We start from the raw sequence: 22600 nt of genomic DNA, 5'->3' as shown, positions 1-22600 counted from the left end.
TATATATATATATATATATATATATATATATATATACACACACATAGATATATAGTTTTATTCTTTATAAGATGAGATTTTTTAACCAGTGCAAATAAATATAGCATATCGTTTTGTAATTACTATTTCACTTAGTGTAATGGTTAGACTGGAAAGTACCGAGATACACACTTAGGTAAGAGTTGTTTACTAAATATAAAGATCATTTTTTAATCTCCATTTAATTCTCCTTTACTGTCAAATGCTTATATTTTATATACTAAAGTCTAGTGAATAAGAATAGCTACAATGTTCATAAGAAAAAAAGCACTCACCATTCCTTCAGCAACTTGATTAATGTAGAGACATAATCTTTTTCCTAAGTGGAGCTTTTTTATAGACATTTTACTGTATTCTGAATTCAAAAAAGAAAAGAATACATTCACAATATATAGTTATCATCAAAGCATGAATGTATAGATTTTATGTATATATAGATATATATACAGGGGTTGTGCAAAATTATGGAAACACTTTTATACTAACTCATTTTTTCATATTTCTCAAGAAATATTAAGAGAATAATTGTAAAACTTAAAAAGTGTTTAGGTCATGCCATTTCTCATACATATTAATAAAATTTAAAGATTTTAGAGGTTTGAGGTAATGTACATTGCTTGTAATGTTACATTGCTTAGTTCCTTTATATCAATTACTTTGGTTTTTATATGCAATAACTGCACAAAATTCTGTAAACCTAATTTAAATTTTCATGGTAATAAAGAAGTTTAAAAAAAATAATAATTTTTTTGCATTATGGTTTTTTAGTATACCTGCAAAAATATTCAATAAAAATAAACAAAATTTTTAGCATAATTTTTAATGAATAGTAAAAATATTTTAAAATTCAAAAAAAAAAAAATTCATTAAAAATTTTGTAGAATATAAGAATTTAAAATCAGCTTTTCATACTGCACATTTGCAGAAAACATATAAAAATTGTTTCTTCATAATTTTGTTCTGAATCGTATTTGGTAATTTATAAAAAAAAATATGATTTAAATATCTTAAAAATTTTAAATATTTCTTGCTATTTTCTAAGTAATTTTTGTAAATTTGGAAAGAAAGCTTTGAATGATAAGAAGGATTTTCCACAATGTTTTTTTCTTTTTTTTACCATTAAACAAGATTTGTTATAAATGATTCTTTTTTTATGACTCACGAATTTTTAATCACTCATATTAATAATCACTTTTTAATACAGTCAAACGTTTTAATATAGTGAACCTTCAAGGGACCGAAATTTTGGTTCACTATAACCGGGAGTTCACTATATCCGTTACGCAGGCAATTTCACTAATGGTTCACAAACTCCTCCCTTTTATTACACATTATTCAAATAAATGATTGAAAAAATATTATGTAGTAGCAAAAAATGTGTTATTTTTCATTACTCCTCGTCTTGAGTACAAAAAAAATTAGTTATCTTTAGCTGATGAGCAATCCTCAACATCAGATATGGAAACACTTCCCGACTCTCAGATAATTTTTTCTAAATTTCTGTTATTCCGCTTTTTAAACCTGTTTAACCTTCCATTCGAGCACATAAAGGAAGTAGTATCATGAAATCGCTTAGCAAATTCATCGACATTTGTCCAGATACTGAAAGATTGCGACTTCTTCGATTGGTGAACCCAGGGTGTAATACATCTTCAACATCCTTGTGATCTGCTTTTCTCAACTTTTTTCAGTCATCTAAATTTTTTTCATGAGCAGAAATTATTAATTGCCTATTTTTCCATATGTTACAATCTGCAAATTTGGATAGTTTATATTCCCTGCAAATATGAACTTAATTGCATCCATTTTCAATTTTTCTGATTATGTCCATTTTATCATCAACGTTTTACGTTTACTGCTCACCATAGTTAAATTTGAAACCTTTATTTGCAGGATTTTTTTTAACTGAACTGAGAGCAAAAAGGAGTTGAAATGAGGGCCTTATCAACACATATTAGTGTCCAACCCTTTGACCAATAATAAATAATTACTCATTCCCTGTGACAGAAAATGCATATTGATCCCACTGACACCGTACAGGTGCATCATCTGCCTGGGTTGGAAACATCTGCATGGTTTGTTTAGGGATGGGAAAGTGAGATAAAAGAAGCAAACAAGGAAAAATGCTTATTGCTTCATTCCCCTCCATAGATGGTTTTAAAAATCGGTATATGTATTTATTTTGAAGTAGAAATTTCAAAATTATTACCAAAAAAAATGCGGGGAAAAATTCATTAAAAATTCAGCCGAAGACAGAAAAAAGTTCATTATATCCAACTTCATCACTTTTTTGGTTCACTATATCCAGAAAAAATAACATTATACGTGTATAGCAAGGCACAGGACCGAACATTTTGTTCACTATATCCGAGAGTTCACTATAAACCGTGTTCACTATAGCGGGGTTTGACTGTATAATTTATTTGTGCCCATTTAAGATACAGCCAAGTTATTTTGTTTCATTGTTTGTTTCTTTCAGTGAGTTTTATGCATTTCCATGGGGTATTTAGAATCTAAATATTTTAATACATTGTCATAGAATTTATTTTAAAAAGAACTTTAAAGTTTCNTAATTTAGGAATTGTAATTATTTTTAAAAAATAAATATGAGAATTTTGTATTTTTTAAACTTGATTTTCTTGTCTAAACTTGCAAATTTTTTTATTCTTTTAAATGTTATATTTCTACCATTTTTTTTTCTTTTTAAAGTTAGGAGTACCTTTCTTTTTTCTCTTACTTTATGCATTACACTTTTTCCTTGTACTTCGGGTTCGATAAAACATCGATTAACGACACTTTTTGGTCGATCCAGAAAACCGGGAAATTCAGATATCCGGGATAGCGATGGTCCCGAGCATCCCGGATAATTGGTTCTCTACTGTATAGTGAATAGAAATTTAAAAATAAAAAAAAACAGTATTAGTTCTTTCTTTTTTTAATAAATTCTAACAAATAAAAGTATTTAATACACTGAAAATATATTAACCGATAAAAAATATAGTGCTTAGAATACTAAAGCTCAGATAAATTTATCATATTTGCCAATAACATGACTAAATATGCGTGAGGCTGTGTATACGATCTTCGTGCACTCCTAATAAGCATAGCTTTACAAAACTTGCTTAGCTTCCAAAACATGCATTCTGAATTACAAATTTAACAATATAAGTTTATATTAACAACAATTATAGTAAATAAAATATAATTTAATTTAAATTAATGATTTTATGAAAGTATTCAGCAATTTCAATTCAAGTTTTTTGACACTTGTGTTGATTGATTTAAAATGACACTACTTATAAGACTCTAAATTAGTATCTTTTATAGTTAAGAGACAATCTGACAGTTTCATAGTCTATTTAAAATAGTAATGAGTATATTTTGTAATCAAAACCTAATATTTTTTATGAAAGACCTTTTTTGAATTTAAAAAAAAAAAATTTTCATTTTATGATTTTGTTAGTTAGTTAAATTGTTAGTTAGACCAATATTAAAAAAATTACAAAGAGATTATTTTAAAATAACTATTGTATAAGATTAGTTTTTAACTTGTAAAAATAGTAAATAAATAAGTACCCCAAATTCCCCCTTAAAAATTTTCTAATAGTAAAGTTTCAGTAACCACATTTTTTTAACAATATTTTTCAATTTAAATTGAGAAGAAATTAAATTACTTTTGTACAGAGTATTGGCTGGTCTCTCGTACTAATTTCTTTGTGATACTGATCGATAAATACAACAATGCACTAATATGACTTTTGTTTGACTTTCAAACAAAAGGAATGATCCCTAGAGGTTGTCCCCTAAAGTTAGCATGTAGTGCAATTTTTACGCAACAGAAATACTACTTAAAACTGATTTAATTAATAATAATAATACTTAAACTGATTAAAAATTCCAGAAAAACTGATTTGCTGTTCAAAGCTTATTAAACTTTGATGAAAATAAAATAAAAGAGAAATCTTAAACCTTAAGGTAACAAAAATAATTACCAACAGGTGTTATAGCGGGCAAACTCTTCATGCGCAAAAGCTGAAAATAAAAAGTACAGATTACAAAAAAATTGCACAAGAAGTTTGAAAATAAATACTAAAAACTTATAATCAATCAAAAAAAAACATTAAATGTATTTGACTCTTTAGGTAACTTATACTAGAAATATACTTATACTAGAAATATATACCAACTATACTTCTGGCATAGCTGACTTTTAACGCTACAGAAACATTACTAACTTTTCATTACAAAAGATTAAGACAACCTATTTAAATAATTTTCCAAATAATGCTTTTAGTAGTTAAGTTTGGAGACTTCTTAAAACTAAAAATAATTAATGTTGAGTGTACTAATTATGAAAGTTTTACTAAGTATGAATTAAATATAAAAAAATGTATTCACTACTTATATTTATAAGATTCATTGGAAAATTAGAAGTATATTTATAAACAGATGGATAACTTAAGTTACAATTGCTAACTGTAAACCCTTCATCATATCTGAGACTTGTTATGACTATGGCATAGTGTTATAGGCCAAACAATAATAAACAATTTAAAGAAAAAATAATCCACCCATTCTTAAAATTAAATGACAGATTAGAGTTTTTTGTAATGTTACTTAAAAGTCTTAAAACTCATGTCATGTTGTCTTAAAACTAAAAATAATTAATGTTGAGGGTACTTGTTGTATCTTTACTCCAGCGCCATCTAAAGTAACTTTTTGTAACCACTCAGAGTAGCAATAAACAAGCTGTCATAAGGTTGTAATGGTGCTCTCTCTCTTGTGGTATTCCGATGTTAGCATTTACCAGATTTAGAAAAATTACTAAATTTAGGTCTTACCAGCGATAATACAGTCCACCGTAATTAGAAGGGAATATTCATGGANATATAAATACAGTGAAACCTGTGTATAACGATACTGTCTATAACGATAAACCTGTCTATAGCGATATTTCCTTGAGGTCCCGGTGAAATTCCTATTTACTCAATGTATTTTTAACCTGTTTATAGCGATAACCACTTTTCAGTTAAACATGTCTACAACGATAATTTTTCCTCTTTTGATAATTGATATTTCTATTCCGATTTTTCTACCGTTGGAAAACGACTCCCCATCGAGCCTAAATGTGAGATAACAAAATGTTTTTTTTTTTTTCATCTCCTTTGTATGTAATATTCTTTCGCTGTTTCTTAAAAAGGCCACTTTTAGGGGAAATTAGAGCAGTGGAAATGGGTGAAGGGGTATTGTAGGAGGGAGAGAGCTTCGTCAGAAAAACGGGTGACACACTGACGAGACATTGATGCGGCATCATCTAATACATCATTTCTATTTAAAGCAGATGAATTTTTAAATTTCGATAATGATGTGTTGGTTTTCAGTGGTGCTAGTGATGAAGAGATTTTAGCAGAAGTTATCCCAGGTGATCAAAGTGATGAGGAAGAAGCAGCTGACTGTTCTCAAAACAGGACTCAAATTTCACCCGAGAATGCCATATTGCTAATTAACACTTTGCAAGATTTTGTTGCAGCATTACCAAATGTAACTGATGTTCATTTGAATTCATTAGATGGACTGAAATCTATGTGCATGGAAATGGCAATTGCTTCCAAAAGTAAGCAAACAAAACTAACCGATTATTTTTCTAAATAATTTCTGTTTTGATTCATAAAATTGTAAGTAAATTTTTCTTGTGTGCTGTTTCATAATTGTAAGTAAAATTTTCATTTGGAGCCTATAAAAGAAGTTTAATTGTTTTTAGTTACTGTACGGTCGCCGTTAGTATTTAATTATGCTTAAATTTAAGGGGTTAGTTAACTCACTTCAGTTCTCTCCTTAAGCAATTTTAATGTTGCATTTTAGGGAGTTTAACTTCCACTTCTAGCTATTTCTTTAAATACCGCCCATTTCTGGGAGCGAGCAGCATTCGAAATTTTTGTGAACACAAACTTACGATCCCTTAACAGGGATTTTTAATTTTCACCCCCTCCTCTCTTTGGAGAGACGGAGTTTTTTTGTCTGTTTGAATACATGACGGAGATGTTACACATCCTTTTCTTACACCCCCATGGGTGCTTGTGAGCTGTCGAGCTCGGCCGTGATGAAATCCTTTCTTCGCCATGCAGATGTTTTTGAAAAGATGACTCCAGCGGCATCCCACTCCCGGGTTCCATGAGTTTTGGTTACATCTCGAAAGTTTGGCATGAAAAATGCCAAATGTGATTTGAAGAAGCGGTCCATAGTCCTCCACTGATGGCCTATCCTTTCCAATCATGTGCCAGAAGTTAGTGTGCTGATGTTTATAGTTGTTTTTTTGTGGCTGTCCCCCCTTCGATGTCATGCTCTACTATNGCTATACAGACCTGCCAACTTTAGAAATTCAAAAAGTCTGAGACATGTTATGACTATGGCACAGTGCTATAGGCCAAACAATAATAAACAATTTAAAGAAAAAATAATCCATCCATTCTTAAAATTAAATGACAGATTTAGAGTTTTTTGTAATGTTATTTAAAAGTTTGTCCGAATTTTTTTTTTTTTGTTTTCCCTCCCAGTTTATCTGACAAAGAAGAAGATTTCCGTGGAGAGGGTAATTATTCTCTCTCAGTGTAAAGAATGGTTAATGCAACTACACTGTAGGCATTACATTTTCTGCTACTGATTATACTGTAAATAAAAAATTCTGGAATGCCTTTGCAGCGTAAAGCACAAAACAGATTTATCGAACGTTAAAAAGCAAGTTTTCTCATCTTTTCCTAATTTCCAAATGTTGTCATACGTTGCTTCCCTATTATGAACTGTTCTTTCATATGGTTCTGAACAGGCCTTAGGGAAAGTAAATAACATTCTACTGTATGTATTCAGTTATTCTGTTTTGAAATAAGACAGTTATCAATAAGAAATATGTTTTGCCAACAGCTCCATGATCTGATTTAGAACTTTTTTGTAATAAAGTAAAACATCACATTTGCAATAGTGATGCAACATTGTGAACATAATAAAACAGTTTCTTATGGTGGTCAATTATTATAAGATAAAAATTATATTTTAATTGAACAAGTCTTATAATTAATTGTTATCCAAGCAATGCATACTTCTGGCTTTTTTCTAACGAGGTAAGAATGCAGGTCTCCCATGGGGCAATATTCCAGGATCAAGAATGTCTTCTCCAAGTCAAGTGAGAATCCCATCAATCCGACAATCTTCTCGTGTCGGCCAACAATGTGCATCATCTCCACCTCGTGCAGAAGCTGCTGTCTCATCCTGCTGTAAGCTAAAGAAAGGATCATTTTTAAAGTGTCATTTTGTGGGTACACACTAAGACACAATCATGGAAAGCAATTCTGTCATATTCTCTATTAGACAGATAGATATAAAAATAAAAAATCATATGACTTTCGCATAAGTAAATACTTTGTACAGTCATTCCCCACTTATCGGATAATCAACTAACCCAGTAGCAATAAAGGAAATGAAGGAAATAAAAATATGACCACCGAAGCAGACGTCTTCAGGGGGTACCAGCCCCGGTAGCCATAAAACAAAACCTTTTCTATTAAGGGAGAGGCGAATGTCTAAAGTAACTTCTCAGTACCCCCGAAGGTTTTGTACAGAATTTAGGAAAAAACATGAAATACATAGAACCAATTCTGAAAAGAAACTCAAAAAAATCATCAGAAAAGAAAAACTCACTTTAACCAGGTCAAACAGCGATTTCATAAGCAAACCGAATGAAAAGGAAACACTTAAAACTAAAGAAAACAACACCCTCTATTACAATGCGCAGATTGAAAAAAAAGAGAAGTCAAGGAAAAGATACGTAACATATTAATAGAATGCTTAACTGGGGCTGCTCAGTTAAGACTTGAATTGCGCCCTGTTAAAAGAAAAATATAAAAAACTAGAATTCGTCAATCATTTTCTTAATTAAAAAATTAACTTTACAAAAGTTAACAGGAAAATCATTATTACTCAAATTATTCACAGCTTCCCGAAAACTTTCAACATTATTGCAAATATTTTTAATCCTAACCAAGTGTGAAAAAACCAAATTTTTAAAAATTTTATTACACAAATTAGTATTAAAGAACCCCAGTTACTTGGGCTTCATTTTAGATCCTGAACTCACCAACAATAAGCATATGAACAACTTAGTGTTGAAAAGTAGGAAGAGACTTAAAATCTTAAAGTACATTGCTGGACGAGATTGGGGTGCTGACGCTACCATCTTAAGAGCCACATATCTTGCTCCCATCAGACCAATCCTGGAATATGGAGCACCAGTTTATAGCTGTGCATCTGCTTCAAACCTTCAACGTCTTGAACGAGTCCAGCTTTCTGCTGCTCGCATTATTACTGGACTAAGAAACAGTTGCCCAAATGACATCATCTGGTTTTAGGCCGACCTCCAGCCCCTAGGTCTCAGAAGAAATTATCTCCTAACTAAATACTTCAACAAGCTCTCTAGTCTTGGACACCAAAACAGAACAGCAGATTATCTACAAAGGTGGAGCAGCAACCAAAGACTAAAGAAGAATAGCCCATTTAGCCAGACCGTAGTTAACAACGTTCTTGCTGGTAATGTTCAGGATTGCCTTAATAAACAAATTATTGACCCAACTGAAGGACTTCCTGGTGTTTATTTCCATCAACACCTTTCATCACAAGTTAACAAGAAATTGGATCACCCGGTATTGCTTAAGCAACTTGCTTTGGAGGTTATAAATTCCATCCCCAAACACTCAATACTGGAGTACACAGACGGAAGCAAGACGGACACATCATCATCTGGCAGCGGTGTCTACATTAAATCAAGTAATTACTCCCTTAACATCTCCAAAAGGAATCCTGATTACTGCTCAGTTTTTAGAAGTGAACTCATTGCTATTGATACTGCTCTGGATTCTCTTCTAAAACTGCAGGATCACAATAACATCTGGATACTCTCTGACAGTCTCAGTTCCATACAGTACTTATCGCATTGGTGGAAGGTGAGAGACAAAACAGGAGCTTCAATACTGCACAAACTTAAAATCCTCTCACGATTGCGTGAAGTCCACCTCCAATGGATCCCTTCTCACGTTGGGGTACTGGGCAATGACATCGCCGACACGCTGGGTAAGGAGGGGACAGAAGAAGCTTTGATGAGTCCAAGTTCACTCACCTTCATGGAACTGGCATCAAAAAAGAAAAAAGAAGTCAATGTTTCCTGGCTCATACCCCCCAAACATCACTGGTACCAGAGCACCCGTCCAGGAGAGCACTCAACATTCGGTGCAATCGCAAGGAACAGACGGCACTTACCAGGCTTATCAGCGGTCATCTTAAGTCCCTTTCTTTCGAGGGCAGTGTTAAAACCTACCCAAACTGCCCCAGGTGCCACAACATGCAGGCTTCTCCCCAACATATCCTGAACTGTCTTGGTCTGGACAAAGGGGATATTCTGAATAACCCACTTTTGGTGGTCGACTTCCTCCGTGTCATGAGTTTCATGGACATTGTTTAGCCCTGCTAACTTTGGGGATAAAGAAGGAGAAGGAGGAGTATTAAAGTTGCAGAAAAAAATAACTTTAAATTTAAAAGCTTTTCTTTTATCAAAAACACTAATTTTAATAAAATTGTCAACCATATCAATTTTAAAATCTAAATATTCAACATTTAAACAATTCTCATTAGTTTTCTTCAAAACCAAATCTTTAGGATAAATACTATAAATAAAATTATAATTATCACAATTAAACAAAATCAAATCATCTATATATCTAAAGGCATTAAATTCATTATGCTCAAGAAATTCAGCTTCAAAAAATGCAAAAAAATATTAGCAAAAGCACCAGAAAAGGAATTACCTTGTGAAATTCCAATAATTTGTTTATAAAAATCTAAACCATTAAAAAGAACATTCTCAAAAAGATTAAAATTACATAAATACAACCAATTAGACTTATCAATTTTCACATTAAATAAATACCTATCATAAATGCCTTCACAAATCTCAATAATCTTTTCATGAGGTATACTTGTATACAAATTTTTGAAATCAAAAGTATTAATGTTGGAAATGTCATTATTATTAATATAATCTAAAACTTCAACATTACTATTTATAACAATATTTTTCTCTATTTTAATTTTAAGCAAAATAATTTTTAGAAAACTAAAAAACCTTTTACTAACATCAGAAGTGTAACAATTAGTATCACACGCTATAAATCTAAATTTAATTGTATTTTTATGAAATTTAACAATATGAAATAAATATGGAAATTTAATCCTATTTAACCTAAATTTTAATTTTTTACTAAATGCAATAATTCTTTTTTCAATAACTTTTTTATCTTCTTTTAATTTTAAAAAAGTATTATTTGCAATATATTCTCCAATAATCAATTTTTTTAAAAAATATTTACACATAACACAAAAATTATTTGAAGCTTTATCCACTACAGTAACAATAAATTTAAGATTTATTATCTTTAAGATTTTTAATATTCCTAGATAAATCATAATCAATATAAGTACCACTAGGAAATGAACTAAAACTGGTATTAAATAAATTAAATTTAACCTTTTCAATAATTTTAACCTTCCACTCTGAAAAACCCTCAACAGGCCAATGATATTTTCTGGAAATTTTTGTTATAAAAAAAATCAAGATCCTTTTTAATAGATAAAATAAAATCTTCTTTATTCATTTTAACTCTTGTCCTAAATTTTGAACCTTTACTTAAAATATTGATTAAATCTTGATCACCAACAATCTCCAAATTTCCCGTAATAACATGTCCATAATCATTATCAATATATTGTGAAAAATCCTTTTTATTACAATAACAATCAAATTTAGAAATACAATTTAGATTTCGACTTAAAAAATTATAATTATAGTTGCACGCCTTTTTTCTAAGCGTAAAAGAATATTTATAAGCAGCAGAAACCTTAATTTGCTTTAAAGGGAAAAAATCAGAAAGACCATGAATAATCTGGGGTAACTTAGCAATGTTTTTGATAAAAGAAAAGCTTTTAAATTTGCAGTTATTTTTTTCTGCAACTTTAATACTAATTTGTGTAATAAAATTTTTTTAAAAATTTGTTTTTTTCACAATAGTATAATGTTGAAAGTTTTCGGGAAGCTGTGAATAATTTCTTGAATAATTTGAGTGATAATGATTTTCCCTTTAATTTTTGTAAACCTAATTTTTTTATTAAGAAAATGAGGAATTCTAGTTTTTTTATATTTTTTTCTTTTAACAGGGTGCAATTCAAGTCTTAACTGAGCAGCCCCAGTTAAGCATTCTATTAATATGTTACGTATCTTTTCCTTGACTTCTCTTCTTTTTTTTTCAATCAACGCATTGTAATAGAGGGAGTTGTTTTCTTTAGTTTTAAGTGTTTCCTTTTCATTCGGTTTGCTTGTGAAATCGCTGTTTGACCTGGTTAAAGTGAGTTTTTATTTTCTGATGATTTTGTTTGAGCTTCTTTTCTAAATTGGTTCTATGTATTTCATGTTTTTTCCTAGACTTCTATACAAAACCTTCGGGGGTACTGAGGGAGTTACTTTAGGCATTTGCCTCTCCCTTAATAGAAAAGGTTTTGTTTTATGGCTACCGGGGCCGGTACCCCCTGAAGACGTCGGCTTCGGTGGTCATATTTTTATTTCCTTTATTGCTACACTTACCTTTTTCTGAAATTTCTGCTGCTATCAAGGACATTTTTTTCAAAGAAGTTTTATCTATTCAGAATTTTTAAAAAATTTCTTTTTTTCTTTTAGTATCAAATAACCCAGCTTATACGAACAAAATTAAATGGATGTTTGTTATTTCCATTCCTTGGTCAACTGGATAAAGAAGCGAGTGTGAAAAGGAATGATTTGAAGCAATCGAAAAAGAAAAAAAATTGAGGTTTTGCAAGAAATAAATTTCTAAAATCCGAAACTAAAATAGTAAATTAATTTGGAATTTATCAAATTTTGAAGAAAAAAAATTGAAAGTATTACAAAGGAATACACAAGTCATGAAAGTCTTACTAAAAAAGAAAGGTAAAATCGGATTTCGATAAATTGACAAAATGGGTACAAAAGTCTTCAAATACAGATTTTTTTCGAAAGGAACAAAATATTATAGCTTTTGTATAATTTTTTTTTATTTGTATAGATTTATTTTATGCAACTTTAAATGACATTTATATTTTATAATACTAACATAAGCAATTTGAATTATAATTGTTTCGAATAACGAATTTTAAGAATAGTCACACCCAGCTACTTTCGTTCATTCCTTTACTTGAAAAAACATCTTGCGGGGAAAAACTTTCACAATAATGAGATTTAAACCAAGGTTGAAATATTGTTCCGACAACAGATATTCTATGACTGTAGAATACAAAATCTTTGACAACAGCAACGTAAAAAAATAATGCATTGTACCAGTAAGTAATTTGTAATGAGCTTTTCATTACAAATTACTTAATGAAACAACAACGGCATGACAATGCATGCTTTGACAACAGCATGACAAATGCCTCAATTAAAACTTTTTTCAAGTGAGTAAGCAGCATCGCATCTTAATTTTTCAAAAGTGTATCATATACTAGTTCAAAATTTTAGGGAGAAAACTTTGATTTAGTTCTAAATCATACATACTTTTTTAAAAAATATTCCCAATAATATTTGGAAGTATTCTAATCAATATAACTTAATCTTTATGTTACAGTCATTTCTGATTTATTTTGTAATAAATGTATCTTATATTTCGTACTTTATGTTGCATTATTAGATCAAAGGCTCAAACGCTAACTTTTATTTGTTGAAAACGTTATTTACAATACTTAAGTTTTACATAAATCTTAGAGACGCCAGGAAATTTTTTGTTTAAGCTAGAAAAGTAAACACTTTGAAAGAAATGATTTGCATTATTATTATTAATATTTTTAGAATTTTCGATTAAGTAGCCACGTTTTCAAAAGTTACCAACATTGAAAATGAAACTACAGGCCAGTAACGAGATTTCTTTTACTCTACATTCTATTATATGCTACTATTTTACATCCCATAGAAGTAAATTGCTTCCTCTTTTGAAAAACATGCAGCCAGTTAAAAATGGATAAGCCAACTTTTTTTTTCTTTAAATAGCATGCAATCATGAAATCTATACATATATTAAAATAAAGAATTTGTGTGCGTCTGAATTGTGGAAAATATCTTTGCCACTAAAAATACGACATTCAGCATGAAGCTATATATTTACAATTGTAAGTAATTTATGAAGCCTGATTTTTAAATTTGATTCTTAAATCAGAGACATTTAAAAAATGGAATTTTTCCTCATTGGTTTAGCGGAAACCATTGTTTTAAATCAAACTATTAACAAACCAGCTTTGTCAAATATTTTAAAAATAACATCAGTGATATTTGCTATACACATGCACAAATATATATTTAAAAACAAACAATCTGTCATTTTTAATATTTTCCATTTGCACAATCCATCTTTAAATTAGCATTTCTAAAGTTATCACATGTTCATTTCTCAGCTTTACAAATTCACATACTAAAATGACAATTTTCTTTCCACTGTCAATTGTAACTGGTGAAATGATTGCTGTCATCATGGTATTAGAAATTAGCTATCATAAATCTGATAACTTAATGTTCCCACAATTTATAAAATATCATTAAGTCGCTTGAAGTCACAATTTTGGCTGATGTTTTCCTTACAAAATTAATAGAAAATGCTTTAAAACATTTTTATCAAGAACCACGGATTTGCACTATGGCACTGTGGGTCAGAAGACCAAGATCATTGGCCAAAAGTGAAAAATTCAATTTTCAACTAAAATATGTGTAGGCAGTTTTAATATAGCCCAAATTAAGTATTCATAATCATTCCAAACATTATAATTTACTTTTTGAACTGACAAGAATACAATGTAATGAAAAATATGCTTAAAAAAATTTTTTTAATGTAACTTTTAAATTTTTATTTCAGAAATATATATAGGAATTTCACCTTACTGTTACATTTTTATCAGAGTAATTAGTCTGAAATTATAGTACAATTTTTCAATTTGTTGGATTAGTTAATACTCCTGACAAACTTATAGTTTATATCTTATCATTTTACATTTTACAATGTTTGAATGACTTTCGAAAATTAGTTCCAAAAAGTTCCACGAGGTAATTAGCTAAACTTTTTTTTTTTGTTATCTTCTTTGATGTTTCTTCTTTCGAAAAAACCTGCCCCATTATGCCCGTATTGCAAAGAGGGACTAAATATACCAAAAAACAAAAAGTATCCTTTTTTTCTTATTTTCGCATTATTTTGTAATATTACTTCGGAAATATAATTTCCTTTTCCTTTTTAATATAAAATTACGAAAATTATTACATTTTCATTGCTATATTTAATTATGTAAACATACTATATTATTTTTTTATTTTTGCTCGCCATATTTCAACCGCCATTTTTTTGGGGAGGTATTTTTAGTGTATTTCAAAATTTCAACTATGAATTCAATTTACCTGCACATAAAAAACCCTAAATAAAAACCCCAAATCTTGAAACAAATTTTATCGAAATACTAATTTTAGCCACGAAACTTTGGATGTTGGCCCCACTGTGCATGGGTTAATCAGATATTTAAAAAAATTCTGATTTTGATATTATGGGAGTAATTAGTTTTACGAAGATAGAATCTTCAAATTTGGTTCGTGTGCTCATTTTGGGGAAATGATGAGAAAAGATTCATTTAGATATTTTATATCACAGAGATATACCTGATAGACAGTAATGTTTTAACCAAAACAGGCACAAAGAGGAGAGTATGTGTAGGTGCCTGGTAACTTATAAAAGGTAAAAAATTCATTAAATAAAACTAGTAGTCAATACTCACAAGGTAACACTTTCACTGCAACCACCTCCTCTTCACTCTTCCTGCTCCCCCTCATAAGCACCCCCCTGTGGACGACCCCAAAAGCTCCCCTTCCCAAGACAGCGGTCAGTCTGATTCTGTCTGCAGAGACTAGAATGGGCAACATGGAAGGGTGGACATCAGCAACACCAGAAGGATAACCCACACACTACATAAAGAAATATGATCCTTTAATATTTGTTTAACTCATCAAGATGTTTGTAAAAACATAAATATATAAGTATGAAAAATTAGAACAATGGAAATGAATGATAAATTTATATTTGAAATACAAAATTGTTATTTAATAATGATTTAATTTTCGCTCTGTCTAAATTAATTAATACTTTTTTCCTATTTACATAACAGGTGATAAAAAAATAAAAAAAATTACTCTTTAAGTCCAAGAGTAAGTTTTCAAAACTTTATTCTTAAAAATCTGAAATAGCTTTTTGAACAAAGACTTCAGAGGGAGGGAGGAGACTTGCACAAAATAAATAGCTTCATTTTTTCCCCCGGCCAAAAACTAGAATATATATTTTTGATTGCAGTTTTCACATCTTTGACATTTTTAGATTTATTTTTATATATGTCAATGCCTTTTATGCATGGTGATCCCTTTTAGAAATGATAAGGGTATATTTTTCTAATTGTTGTATTCTATAATATTGTTGTATTCTATAATAGAGTTAAAAATATACTTACAATCGAAAATTAAAAAATTTAGTGAAATATGATCACAGGTAAATAATTGAAAATAAATCATGTGAAAATCAATTTTTAAGATTCAACTTTTATTCAAAATATGGTATATTTAATTTAAATCCACTAAAAAGCTATGGACCACACTAAAATCACAATACATTTCATGCATGTTCAGAAATGTTTTAGAAATAACATATTACTGCAGTAAAAGATATTAAAATAAACCAATGAAAATATTATTTAATGCTTTAAAAAACTTTTAACAAGTCAAGCAGATATCATTTATAACTCTTGCAATCTTTCTGAAAAGCCTAAATAATAGATAAACAAAAGTGCGACCTTTAGTCTAATAAAAATTAAATGTAATAATTTTTTAGCAATAACAAGAGTACTTTTTTTAAAAAAATATTCCTTTGAGTCTTTGACTCTAATACTTGATAGGATAACTAGGAAAACAAAGATTTAAAAATAAGAATAGGATTAAAATTTACAATATTATTAAATGATTTAGAGTGTGCAGATAACTTTTTGTTGAAACTTAATAAAAACAAAGGTAAAACAATGGGAAAACTGAACAAGCACCTAAAAAGAGGATGTTTGCAGATTTACGTACCTCAGAACAACACTTGGTGGTAAACAGGGAATGAATGCTAAAGCAACCACAAGGATTTAGAAAATACAAAATTGTTTTTAAAAAAATGAACTACGTTCAGTGATCAAATAATTGAAAGTTAAAGACAAAAACTGCCATATTTAATACAATGGTAAAAAGTTTACCATTGCAGCTGTTACATGGCAATCAACCAAACAAATTAACCATCTGAATTTTGACAACTTCTTACAGGGTATCTGCTACATCTTATATTTGTAAATTCATGACTTTCCATGTCTAATTCCAAGAACTTTTCAAGACTTCACAAAGTTACTATTTTCTCAGACAAAAACAGAATAATAAATTTAAAAAGCATTATAATAACATTAATTAAAATGATAGGTAAAACCAAAACTGTTATATTTTGCATCTTCATATTTATTGATTCTAAATTTAAAAGACAGAGTAAAGAAATAGTTGAAGCAATAAAATAGCTGAAAAAACAACAGCTGAGCAAATAATTTTTTTTTCTTTTTTTCTGCTGAATTATATTCTAAAGATACTTTTCTTGTTCATCAGAAAGGAAAGAAATACTCCTGATTTTTCTGCTCTCATTTGGAATTAAAAAGGTTTGCCAATGACTGGCTTGCTTCAGCTAGAATTTTAAATTGATAAAATAAAAAAAAAGTGAATAATAATAATCCTGAAATCACATAAGTTTAAAAGATACTTCACTCTAGAAATGATGTTTTTTCTTTCTTTTTTCGAAAGAACAGCATAATTTTTAAAGAAAACGATAAAAACTTTTTATATTTTTATAAAATATGACTCAGAGTGGGGATTTTGTTACAAATTCAGATATTCGTAACACCATGAAATTGGGGAGGGATTCCATTTTAAAAATAAAATTTTCCGACGACCTAAATCCATGATTTTTTTAAAAAAATAGTTAAATTCATGACAAATTTTGATCAATACCTAAATTCATGACTTTCCCTGATTTTTCATGACTTTCCAGGTGCGCGGATATCTTGTACTTACTTTTTTTTTAACAATAAAAATTTTTTTAAAAAACTGAATAATTGTTGTGACTGATGATTAAAAAAATTTTTAAAATATTTTGTCCAAAAATTATATGAAACTTTGATTTTTATAAGAAGACATATCAAGCATTGCTTACAAATAACGGCACGAGCAGCGGAAAGAATGTTTTCCACTAACAAAATACAGTGTGGATGATTAAACAAAATCCCATGTTAATATGGAAAAATATTGGAAGGAAGTATGGAGAAGCTGGACAGAAGTGAAATAATCCATTGACCAACTGAGAGCAATAATTGGCTATTAAAACACAGAACAAGAAGGTTGGCCATAATTATTAAGAAACCTTAATATTTTAACCTACATAAAAATACATCAGAATATTTGCAAAATTAAGTTCATTCTCAAAAAGTTTATGACAAATTCATAATTTACCTTTGGCTTCTTCCTGAACAATTTGAGCATGAATATGGCTAGTCCAAATAAAACAACTGAGCAAATTGCAATCAACAAAAGAGTACGGCCCAATGCACTGGTTGTATCTAAAGAAATAGAATCATTATTATGCAGTCTTGGTAGACCATAATGAATATAAATAAATGACATACATACATACATATTAGTCTTTTCTGAAACTACATTAGTGTAATTTATTTTTTTTTTTGTAAAAAAGTTAAGTTAGTATTAGAATAAGATAAATAACTAATAATAAGAATTCTGAAAACTATATTTTAGGCTACTTAAGCTAAAATAGTTACTAAAAGTAAAAGAGAGAAAGGCCACCCAAACATACTGGTAAAGAATCATATTTATTCAAGATTGGAAATTTACTAAATTCAAATTTTGCAAGTAAACTCTATGCAAATAAAGAAAATTTAATATATAACAAAGTAGGAACTTCTAAACATAAAATGTAAAAAACATTGAGATAAATTAAGAGTCAGTATTTACATGTAGAATGCATTATTAGATTAGAACATAATAATAAAATAATGTACAGAGTACAAAAAAATAGACCATCCTGAATTACTTTTGAACTTATGGCCATTCACGTTCTCGGACTCAATCTTAATGGTTCAAGAGAATGATCTCAAATATGCTAATTGATTAGTGCAGACGACATAAGTTACAAAATCAGACAAAAAAAGGGTACTTTCTCTGAATAAGCATATCTTTTTTTCTGTGGATTCGGATTTCGGACCCCCAAAGTATAGACGGTAGTCACAATCAGCAAAACATGGCCCCCAAAGTATGGTCAGCAGAATGGTACTAAGTTTTGATCCCTTAATGCTAATTTTACTTTTTGCCATATTTTGATAACTTTTTAAAAAATTTTTGCATACAATTATCAAATCTGTTTATCCAAGAATAACTCCATTCAAAAAATAACTTTTAGTAAATATTAATTATTTTTTATTATTTTATTTAATATAGCTGAAAAAAATTGAATTAGGTGGTATACAATTTTTTCATTATTTTAAAGAATGTAATTTCAGATGGCAAAATACAAAATTTGAGCGAAATCCATCAAATAGTTCTTGAGAAATAAAAATTTTAATGTATGACTATTTTAAAATTTGATTACTCAGGAACTATTTGACAGCGTTCGTTCAAATTTTATATTTTGCCATGTAAAATTACATTGTTTAAAAAATTTGAAAATTTGAATACCTTACAACTCTAAATTCTTCCAATTATTATTAAATAAAATAAGAAATATTAACTAAAAGTTATTTTCTGAATGGAATTATGTCTGGCGAAACAAATTTCATAATTGTGTGCTAAAACTTTTTGATTTGCTTAAAAAGTGCTAAAAATATGGCGAAATACGCAAAATATTTATATGGCGAAATACACAAATTAGCATGAAGGCGGCCAAACTTTGGATCACTTTCTTGAGAAAACTATAGGAACCATAAATTCCAGATTGCAGCCACCCCCCAATATTTCTCGGGTCAGAAATCCCAATTTGTCAACAACAAAAAAGTTATGTTTATTCAGAGAAAGTACATTCTTGTGTCTGGTTCAAGAACTTAAAATATCATTTGCATTAACTAGTTAGCATATTTGAGGTCACTGCTCAAACCATTGAATCCTAGACTGTGAAGATTTTTTCAATAAATTTAAAGTTATTTAGGGTGATCCACTTATTTTTTTGAGTGTGCATAAAATTTTATTTATAAATAGTATTTGCAGAGTGCAAAACATGAAGAAATACCTTAATAACTTTTGATATGAATGGTTTAAGAGACTGTCTTAAATAAGCTATTTAACTTGAGCAAACCATATTATAAGCAACAAAAATGTTTTATGTGTCAAAATGTGAGAAGCAATAGTTTAGTCAGGAGAGTAGTGATATGAACAATCTATAATCATATTAGTATCATAACCTAGGGCTGCACAACCTTTTTCGGTGAAGGGCCCCTTGCACAGCAGGTTTACTCAAGATGGGACGCATGTATGCTTGGTTAAGTTGACAAATATATTATTTATGTGTGCATCAAATATGATAATTTTTGTGTAAACATTAGTGTTCTGAGAACTAAATTTTGTTATCAGTAAACTTAGTAATTTGCAGAAAAGAAAAGACTTTTAACAATTAAAATTTAACCGAAAATGAAAAAACATGCTTTTTCAATTGGAACATGGTGCCTCAATTGGAACATGGTTATCCTCATAGAAGGTCACCCCGCAGTCTGCGGGGTGACCTTCTATGAGGATGACCTTGTATCGAGGTCTGAGTGTATATATATAAAAGAAAATTTTAATAAATAAATTATTGATTAAAAGGGGGGAAATTTGAGGGGCCGCAGATAAGGTCACTTTTCCAAAGTCTCGGCTCACTGAATAGGAATTCTTTGTTACAGATTATTGGATATATTTCAGTGTTTTCACTACAGCGCGAGAACGCGAGAATCTCGCATATTTTTTTATATTCTCGCATTAAAAAATGATTACCGCGAGAAATTCGCGCATTCTATAAACCAATTTCAAAATTCGCGAATTTCTCGCATTTTGAAAAAAATTTCTCATTTGCGCCATTTAGAATAAAATCCGTTTCACTTTTCTTCCTGGATCTTTTATTATTTTCAACATCTGCCCCATTATCTAGCTTCCCTATTTACCAGTATTGTTCAGAACCTTTAAGAACAACAGAACACCATCCTTCCGAACCACGGAACCTCTTTCAGAACGCATTTCTCTGCAACCACGTGTTTACCGTAGGTAAGGTTTCTTCATGTAAGACGTTCAAATTTTTTGCTCGTTAATGTAAGATGGACAAATACCTTGTAAAGCCAATATCTTCTACTCCGAAACGGACAAATGAAAATGAAACAAATGTGGGTAGAAACGATCAAAACGAAACAAATACGCATTTGAGCAACCTAATGAGAATAGCTGATGAAAAGTAGATGTAGAACATTTTCCATATGATGATGCAGCAAAAATATTCAATGCTTTAAAAATTAGAAGATGTTAAAAATGCATTATAATTAAAGAAATGATTTTTTTTTCAAGTCTACTTGCACTTTTTTTCTTTTTTTTTTTTTTAATTTTTGAAATCTCACTTAATTTTTTGAAATCTCACCCTGTTTTGGAGAAAGGGTGAGAAATTCTCACCCATTTTTTTTCTGAGATGAATACACTGTATATGGTCAAGTTTAAAAATCATTATCGCTTATAAGGTCATTTTTATTTGAGACGAGGGGAGCTCTTTTCTAACAAAAGCCTATTTAACTTCCTTACAAGGCAATTACTCCTCTTGAGTTCTGGGAAAATGTTGCAGCTAACGAACACACCTGGACCTGGAGAGAGTTTCCACTCTCCAGTTCCAATTGTTTTCGTCATGCTGGTTTTGTGAGTTCTCTGAATATCGTGGATGACGAAATCGAAGAAGACGATATTCCTCTATCTGTTCTGATGGAAGATCTGAAAAATCGTGGCCATGCCATTGAAGGGGAGGTTGAATATGGTTTGATTGATGAGGAAATTGCTACCACTTCTGAAGCTATAATTTCTGAAATTGTTTCAAAAGTTGTGGACAGTGAGGAGAATGACAGTGATCCTGAGACTGTAGCTGGAAGCCTTCAAAGCAATGAATGTCATACGAAATTTTTTTACAAACCATGAGGGAGCTGAGGAACATTTAAAAGATACAAAATCTAGAAAATATTGTTCGAAAAATGAAACCAAAAACGAGACAGACCTGCATAAATGATTATTTTAAGTAAGGGAAGATGTAATGTATGTATGTACACTTTCAGGAAATTCGTAAACAGCTTTATTTTAAATTAAAAAATTTTCAAAAAATCTAACTTTCTTTAATTCTTTACTAATACTGTTAAAATTTATTGACTTAAATATTTAATCTAGGGACGATCGTTTTCGTTTGTATTACCATTTTTAAAAAATCATATAATGTGTACTATTTATGTGCTAGGTTACGAGCTGCTAATGAATTGGTTAAAATGTCCCCCCGCTTATAGGGTCACTTTTGCGATGTGCCTTTGGGTGACCATATATCGAAGTCTGACTGTATATATATATATATATATACACACACACAGAGTGAAACCACTCTTTGTTCCACATTAAAATAGTCGTTGGAATGTAATAATAATAAATAGGAGGTTGTTCGTTCTTAGAGGTTCCCTCCATTGACTTCAAAATTGTAATCAAAGGTACATGATTTTATGAGTCTAGAAAAGATTTTAAGGTCTATAAAAATAATTCCAACTGATATAATTAAGCGCAAAAACAAATTTACCAATTATGAATGATGTCAAAGCTATTTTAAATAAACAAACAATTATGGATTTTGTTTAAGTTTTGATTTAATTTCATATCATAAAATTATTTAGCTACTATAAATAAGAAGATATTTGTTTGAAATGCTTAGTTTTTTCTAAAATAACTTTTTTTTCCCATGTAAAAATAAATCATTGATAGCATCTTCTTTAATGCACTCCGAGTGCAACATAAGGTTGCATCATCAAAAAGAGCTCTCTAAATTAGAGCCTCACACAAATATTTCGAATACATTTTAATCTGTTTATTTGCTTTGATATTTTTCATGTTTCCTTATTTGACTTTTTCCACATTTGGTGCAAAGATTTGCCAGGTCACTGGAAGAGGTTTTGATGGTCTCTCCTAAAGGAGTTCTTCAACACAAAGTCTATGGAAAAAATTCTGTGCTTCTCAAAAGTGGTTGTAAATAGAAGAGGTAGCACAAAAGATGGTCTTTTGGCCTTTCCAGGAGGTTTTACTGTGTGTATGTATATATGTATGCCTGTACGTATGTATGTATGTATATAT

At 29.7% G+C, this 22600-nt stretch overlaps 1 protein-coding gene across 2 annotated transcripts in view; it reads right to left on the bottom strand.

The window, feature by feature from the left end:
- Positions 1-22600, bottom strand: part of LOC107437039 (fibroblast growth factor receptor 1-A) — a 58581-nt gene that overhangs the window by 18083 nt on the left and 17898 nt on the right. For both annotated transcript variants that reach the window (XM_016048906.4, XM_043042780.2), the window contains 5 exons: positions 17720-17826; positions 14929-15115; positions 7134-7312; positions 4032-4071; positions 315-394 (listed from right to left, as the gene is read on the bottom strand). In XM_016048906.4, the coding sequence (XP_015904392.2) occupies positions 315-394; positions 4032-4071; positions 7134-7312; positions 14929-15115; positions 17720-17826 (593 nt within the window). The remainder of the gene's footprint in view (positions 1-314; positions 395-4031; positions 4072-7133; positions 7313-14928; positions 15116-17719; positions 17827-22600) is intronic.

The sequence above is a fragment of the Parasteatoda tepidariorum genome, chromosome 6, assembly GCF_043381705.1.
Source record: "Parasteatoda tepidariorum isolate YZ-2023 chromosome 6, CAS_Ptep_4.0, whole genome shotgun sequence".
NCBI lineage: Eukaryota > Metazoa > Arthropoda > Arachnida > Araneae > Theridiidae > Parasteatoda > Parasteatoda tepidariorum.
The sequence above is the reverse complement of the archived record's forward strand: the minus strand, read 5'-3'. Positions and strand labels throughout refer to the sequence as shown.